This window comes from Ostrea edulis, chromosome 5 (assembly GCF_947568905.1).
Source record: "Ostrea edulis chromosome 5, xbOstEdul1.1, whole genome shotgun sequence".
NCBI lineage: Eukaryota > Metazoa > Mollusca > Bivalvia > Ostreida > Ostreidae > Ostrea > Ostrea edulis.
Genome location: NC_079168.1, coordinates 48,807,236 through 48,814,654, shown reverse-complemented (window position 1 = coordinate 48,814,654; position 7,419 = coordinate 48,807,236). Strand labels below are relative to the sequence as shown.

Sequence of the window (7,419 nt, the reverse complement as noted above, 5' to 3'; positions counted from 1 at the left end):
TTTAATGTTATTGATACTAAATTGAAAGTAAATGGATATTTAGTATGAGCAGGTAGCCCTTAACCAAAATTGTAAATTTCATGATCGCAGGGGTAGGGGTTTTGGTGTCGGGATGGGGCCAAAATGGTCAGTGATTAAATGTGAACAATAGAACATTTTTAACTTCTTGATAACAACAATTTCAATTCTTTTCATATTTGGTATGAAGCATATTTAGGACATGGGGGACATAAATTGTAAATTTCGGGACTCTTTGCACCCCTGGGGCTTTAGGGGCAGGGCAAAAATTGACTAATTTTTAAAGATCTTCTCTAGAACCGCACATTTATAAGAAAAACTAAATGCATAGTGATTTAGAGCGGGAAGGCGATCTACCAAAATTGTAAATTTCATGATCCCCCGGGGTAGAGGTTCTGACTCCAGGGCAGGGCCAAACTTAGTATATAGTATTTCTGTGTAAAACATCTTATTGCTCTTCACCAAAATTGTAATCATGATCCTAGGGGTAAGGGTTTGCTTCCAGGGTGGAGCCAAAATTATCATAATGATTGTTTATCTTAATGATTTGAAAGACTTCTGAGTTTGCTGATACAGTTTAAAACTAAATGCATATTTAGGAAAAGCAGAAAATGATGTACCGAATTTGTGAATTTTGCAACCCCACGGTTTTGACTCTAGAACAGTTTCAAATTAGTTATTAAGGAGGTACTCTACATCGTCATAATGGTTGACTTCCTTTTAAAACATGGATGAAAATATAAATATCAGCAACATTTGTCTATTCATTTCTAAATTCATCGCCTAGCTCAGTAGGTTAGCACGTCAACTGCTGAACTGTACATAGATCGTGTGTTCGAGTCCAACAGAGGTTTTCAATTTTTTTCAGATTACTTTCTACTAAAACTGAATTTTTTGACTAAATAAAGTAAATTTGAAAGTTTTCAATTTCAAAATATTGTTGTACATATCCTCCACTTTTCATCCATATCAAATTTTTCTGGTGTAGCATACCTCCTTAATCCTCTTAATGTTACATATATTATGTGAATCCTTTCATCAGTATAGGAACTTTCAAGGGCATATTAGGAACACTTCTTGTTTATATTGTTGCGGAATATTAGAATTTAGCTAAGATATTCAGAACGAATTTTTGTCTAGATTGCGTAGCTCTTGGGACTAATGATATTTTTGATACTCTGGTGACCGATAAGGCTTGTGGGCCTTTTGTTTAAATTTTTTGTCCTGTCAAGCTCTATTTTTGATAAAAGTTATTTTGTTTTAAGAAGGAAGTGTGACAATTGATTAGAACTGGGAAATTCATGTTTATATTTTTATGCCCCTGCCATGAAATGGTCAGGGAATGTTGGAATGTTGTGTTGGCCCTTTCCGTCCGTCCTTCTGTCATTCTATCAGTTTTCCAGACCTATTTCGCTGTGTTTGTAGATAATGAGCTATATTGGTATAATCTTTATATTGATGACTTGTAGATAAGGTTCGAGTTTCAAGACGGTAAGTAATTTCACCAACTGAAAGTTATTGCTCTTAGACTTTGAATATTCTAAAATGTTTTCTGCAGTTGGTCTGCGTCCGTCGTGTGTTAACAATTGAACATTTTTAACTTCTTGATAACTACCATTACAATTCTTTTCATATTTTGTATGAAGCATCTTTAGGACAAGGGGACAAAATTCTAAATTTTCTAAGACTCCTTGAGGCCTTGGGGGCGGGACAAAAACTGCCACAAATTGACCAATTATTGTTCTTTTTCTTGCTGATTTTGTGCATGCGATTCTCGAAAACGGCCCAATAGATTTTCATGATACTTTCAGGAAAGATGCATCATAAGATAAACTAGTTATTATTATTACTATTGAATATATTGGGACACATATGTATGGAGCGCCAATATACTCAAATAATTTGAAGATATTAATTATTTAAAGAGATCATCAATTCATTTGATGCGCGCAACAATCTTTTAAAATAATTAATGATATCTTCAATTCTAAACTATTGCACGCATTCATTGCATGCCCAGATACATGTACAGACGGGGAACCTGACACCCCCCCCTCCCCTGAGATTTGTCAAGAAGTAAAAGTCCTCGGACACCCCCCCCCCACCCCCCCCACCCCCACCCCCGACAAATTTCAAAAGGGGGGTCTGAACTCGACATAAGGTTTGTTTCTTTTGAAAAAAAATTCTGGCTTGCTTTCGCGCGCCAACTTCATAAAAACTCTTACATAAGATAATTAAGGACCCGCCATCGATTAGTAGAGTTGATCAAATGATAACATAAACTGATAATGACAATGAAGTGACTAAATTGTGTTGCTTTTCCATTAGCATATTTATACTTATTTCAGAATTACTGAATAGGGAAAAGTAGCCCGATTTAATGTTCTGCGATAATTGTGAAATCATATTTGATAATAAATTAATACGTCAGATAGGAGTTTCAAGCGACTCGTTTGTTAATCAGATTTACTGTCTAACAAACCGTAACTCAATCAGTACACGCGGCGAGACTGAGAGCATTCTTTGGGTGAAATGTATGGAGCGCCAAATCAACATAAACTCAAAATGATTGAAGACATCTTAAATTATTTGAAGATATCATCAAATCATTTGATGCGTGCAACAATTTAATTAAAGATCTCTTCGAATAATTAATGATATCTTCAATTCTGAATTATTGCGCGCATTAATTGAATTAATGATAGCATCAATTCAGCGTGGCGAGAATTCCATCGTCATCGAAAGCAAGTTAGATGGTCGAGCAGTCTAGTGCAATTTTCTGTGCTTTGTATATACATGTATATATATTTATATATATATATATATATAATATAAAGCACAGAAATAGCAGCGAACTGTTAAATGAACATAACTGCCCTAAGTGAAGAAATATTTAGTATAAAGCACAGAAAATTTCACTTTATTTGGATAGCCACTTCCGCCCCTACCCGGGGTTGAACTCACGACCTGCGGAACTAAAGCTCCTAGCAGCATGTAACCAGCGCGCTAGACCGCTCGAGCATCTAGGCAAGTCAAATTTCACTTTATTTGGATACCCATATATATATATTCTCTTTTAACTATAAGAAATAAAAGTATCGAAGTGTGCACGATATTTAGAACTTAGCGCTTTTCAAAGGGGAGTGACCCGCGATCCTCCCCAGTTATTGCTTCCTTGAAGGCCGCTAATGTTTTAATATAGAGCACATATACTTAGACACGCACACATTTTGATATACGAGTCATAATGACATCTTTAAAAAGTAAGACGCCGCGATACTTTTATTGAATTGAGCAAATGTCAAACCCTTTTTCAAGCTTTTGAAGGATAGGACTTGTTTGATTTCTTCTAATCGTTCAGTTCGAAGGCCTACTTGTGGGGGAAAAAACCGAATGTCGCGTGGTCTGTATGAAAAATTCTCTAACCATAAATCACTTCAGCTTAACTACCTGAGGTATAAGTAAGGTATATATACAGGATTTATCTTCAATGGAACCGTTGAATGAGCTGCACAGGTTCACTTTGAATTCCAATTATTTGAATTTCATTCCAAAGAAATTTTGATAGAAAGGTTTTATCTTGGTGACGAGGGTTTTTAAAGAATTCCTGGCGGGTTCAAGCCTTACCTGTGACTTCACTTAATCTTCGAATCGGTTTAAAGTCACACTCACACATATGTATATGCATGCAAAAGAGTATAGATGGGCATTTTCTCTCCCATGGGGTATTTATATATGAGAGAGAAGATTCGTTCTGATGTATCCGTGTTGATAATATAAGTCAATAGTTTTAAAGCCCGGTAGTTACGATTGTGTGTGTGTGTTTATAAAAGGTCTTACCAGGTGATTGGGTTTTTTAACTGTCCAAGACATCGACAGAACCAAGTTGAAGTGATTTGACAGATTTAACATATGGACTTTGTTTGGCTGTCTGTGATGTAACGTGAAAAATTCCAAAAACAAAAAAAACCCCATCAACTTTGTATCCAGAATGTTTATTTTAGTCAAATACGGTAATAACGAAACGCTCCTGTGCAATCCAAGTTGTGCTGTGATTAATTTATTGACCAATATCAAAAGGCGAGCTGGATATGGAAATTCTAATCTAACGGTTGATCTCTCTGACGAAACAGGTATTGTTATTTTGTTCTCATCAATTTTACATTTAAGTTTTTCTTTCAATTCATTATTTATGGGTTTGCGACGCTATTGACGATACTACTAAATTATGGTATTTCAAATGGGATTTAAAAATATTTTACTTTCCTTTTCTTCACCTTTGAATAATTATTCTTTCTTATTCATTTATTCTTACACCAGTCAATGGCGACACCCCTTTCTTTTCATAGGAATTGACCCGTAATTGTCGCAATTCAAAAAAATCTAATATACATTTTGAACAATCAATGTTTGCATTCGTTTACTAGCGAATATATGCCAAAGTGTACCGTTAAGTATATGTATATAATTTGCAAGTTACTGTCGATGCTGCTTTTAAATTTTCTCCGAACAATTCAAACACAAAGAATTCGTCTTTGATGTAGAAATAAAATTCGAGCAAGGAAATGATATATCAATTATTCCATGCTATCTGTAGACCTATCATGTTCGAAATTCATGAAAGTTATATATATAACCAACGGCGTTTCACTTCCTTCAAAACGCTGTCTCGATCGTAGAATGATTTTAAGCCTTGCAAAATATGGGGACCGTTTGCTATTTGAATAACATTTAATCGTAATCCAATTTTTAGACAGGTCGGATTATGATCAATTGTTTCTAACCAAAAGCTTGAATTAATATGAGTCATGAACATTAAAGTTTCTTTTTTTTTTTAAACCTCGCTAAAATAAATAGAGGTGTATTCAGTAGCAGAGCTTTGGCAGACAGTATAGAAGCTACTATCGGATATGTGTCCGATTGTTCAAATAAGTGCTAAAATGACCAATAACTACTTAGTAATGTGTACAAGGAGACTCTTCCCTGCATTTAAATCGACGATGTATTAGAATTCAATAAAACATTATGGCTTCCAGAAATTGTGTACAGTGTACTGGGGCGGATGAGATCCGATGAGCGTGTAATCAGCGGAGAAGCGAATTGTCAGGCGTTGACGATTTTGGTTGATCAAATCTATTGATACCAGTCAAACACAACGATCTCTAAACCTTTTCAGAATTGTCAGATCTCTTCTCGGATAACAAAGTTTGATTGATTGAAATGTATGTGTAAAGGGGGGGGGGGGGGGGGTGTCCCAGATATGACATCATGTTGTAAGTCATTATGAATGTGTGGTACAATAGTGTATGACGATTCAAATATTTTTCACCAATTGAGAAAAAAAATCCCCACATTTGAATATCTTGAATTCCCAACATTTTAACACGACCTTACCATGTAGATAAGACCAACCGAGGTTTACCTTGAAATGTTATCCAATTTTCGTCTTGAATTACATAATGATAGTCTAACACATACGACTGTATATAGCGAAGTTATTGTATTTCAGTGTGAAAAGATACATGCATGTACTTGCAAGTATCAGGGGTTGTTTGTTTTTTTTCAATTGATATGATCGGTGTGTAGATGGATTGCGATAATCACTCAAACTTTTTAATTGGAAAAAAAAATATGTTACATGAAGAACAAATTGATTTTGATTGCCAACGATAAAGGATTGCTGTTATCTGACTGTAGGAAATTGACGGAACTATATTTGCCATCCTTATCTCGCTACACGTTTGTTAATTTCACTTTTTTTGCCCAGTCGTGTTGGTACATTATTAATCTCACTGTGGGTCTGTTTTGTACAACTTTTACGAGTCTCGTTTCTGGGGAAAGATTAAGGGCCCGTCGATACTCCCATTGATCATCACACCAAGTTATGTGTAAATCTGTCAAATATGCGATAACCTGCTAGTTTCAATGCACCTCATATTGACATAATTCCCGTTACACTGATAAACTGGAAATACCTAATTTACAGAATATTCTTTGTAACTTCTTCAACAGCGAAGAGAATGAAATCGTTATCAACATAACCGAACAGTTCATAGATTTACATAAACCAAAAGATCACACACCATTACAAATATGACGACTTTGAAAAGGTGTAAAGTTTAGTCAAATATTTATTTTTTTATTCACAGGCTTAGTAAAGGAACTTGACAACCATCACCATGATTACGCCAACAAATATCTGACTTCACATGAAACCTACATTCTAGTCCAAAAAGAACTTCAATCGGACAACACCTCTGTAGAATCGGGATCCACGCCTAACCAGAATTTCCAGTATAAACCACTGTTGGAAAAGTTTGAGGAACTTTTCCCCAACTACAAACTTCATGTAGATCATATTCCGCCTAAAGTGATAAAGAAACGTCCCGGAAAATCACCTAGTCCAGCTGGTAGATTCGCTCCAAAGTCTAAAACGAAGACTGTCGAGACTATATCTAAGAAAACTGTCAGTAAAAAGCGATAATATACAAACTGACGATTTTCTGATATGCTTAGCACCAATGGCATGTAAAGACATGAACAAGTCATGTTTAAATGGAATTGTTGAATGCGACACCATTAAATTGTTTTCAACGAAAATCAATATTAATTTGATACATATATAATAATTATGTATCCTTACTTGTGATAGTGTATGTGTACTTCCCAGTTTTCTCTGATGTTTTTTTTTAAAGCAATATTTTTTCCCTTCTACGTATTTCTGGATACGTAATTGAACACTCTGGGGTATTGAACATTAGTGAATCACTGTTCCAACTCAATTGGAAATCAAAATTATAAAAGATAGCGTGTAGCATTATTGATGACTGATAATGTGCCTTAATAATTTATGTATTGACATTGTATTTTCACATTTTTCATATTATTGATTTTAAAAGGCTTTTATCTAAAATAAACTTTTCAAATGAATTAACTGTGTGTAAACAATTCTTAACACATTATACTTTGATTTCATTCAAGTAAATTGGATGTTTGGATTACAAAATGAGTTATCCCTTCTCTCTCTCTCAACAAAGCAAGGAATGATAAACATTATCTAAAAAGTAAATGTTTGAACAGAAAATGCTTCAATCTTGAAAAAGAATACCGGTAATCTTCGTAATGACAGAGAATCTTAAATGGATAGAATGGATTCAAATCCTATTGAAGATGTTTATACTCCTTTCATCTTGTACTTTGCAAAATCTGAATTTTCAAAGATTTCCCCCCTCAGAAACCAACATGGATATCTTGTCACTTCATTATTACTCGAATGACAAGTCAAGCTAGCTGCAGAACTGTAGCTCTCTGAGAAAATATTGGGATGGATCAGAGATCTCTGAACTGTCCTAATATTTTCTCAAAGAGCTGCAGCTAATGTATCTTTTATTAACAAAATCA

The 7,419-nt window shown here is 34.7% G+C and overlaps 1 protein-coding gene across 1 annotated transcript; it reads left to right on the top strand.

Moving 5' to 3' along the window:
- The first annotated feature begins 3,425 nt into the window (after positions 1 to 3,425).
- LOC125650829 (uncharacterized protein CXorf65-like) lies at positions 3,426 to 6,948 on the top strand. Its single transcript, XM_048879369.2, has 2 exons — positions 3,426 to 4,151; positions 6,168 to 6,948. The coding sequence occupies exons 1-2, from the start codon at positions 4,010 to 4,012 to the stop codon at positions 6,500 to 6,502; spliced, it is 477 nt and encodes a 158-aa protein (XP_048735326.1). The 5' UTR covers positions 3,426 to 4,009; the 3' UTR covers positions 6,503 to 6,948.
- The last annotated feature ends 471 nt before the right edge of the window (positions 6,949 to 7,419 follow it).

Bases quoted from the DNA above. Each gene is read 5' to 3' on its own strand.
- LOC125650829 (XM_048879369.2), top strand. From the start codon at position 4,010: ATGTTTATTTTAGTCAAATACGGTAATAACGAAACGCTCCTGTGCAAT. The intron at 4,152-6,167 runs GTATTGTTATTT...TTTTATTCACAG, and splicing joins TGATCTCTCTGACGAAACAG to GCTTAGTAAAGGAACTTGAC.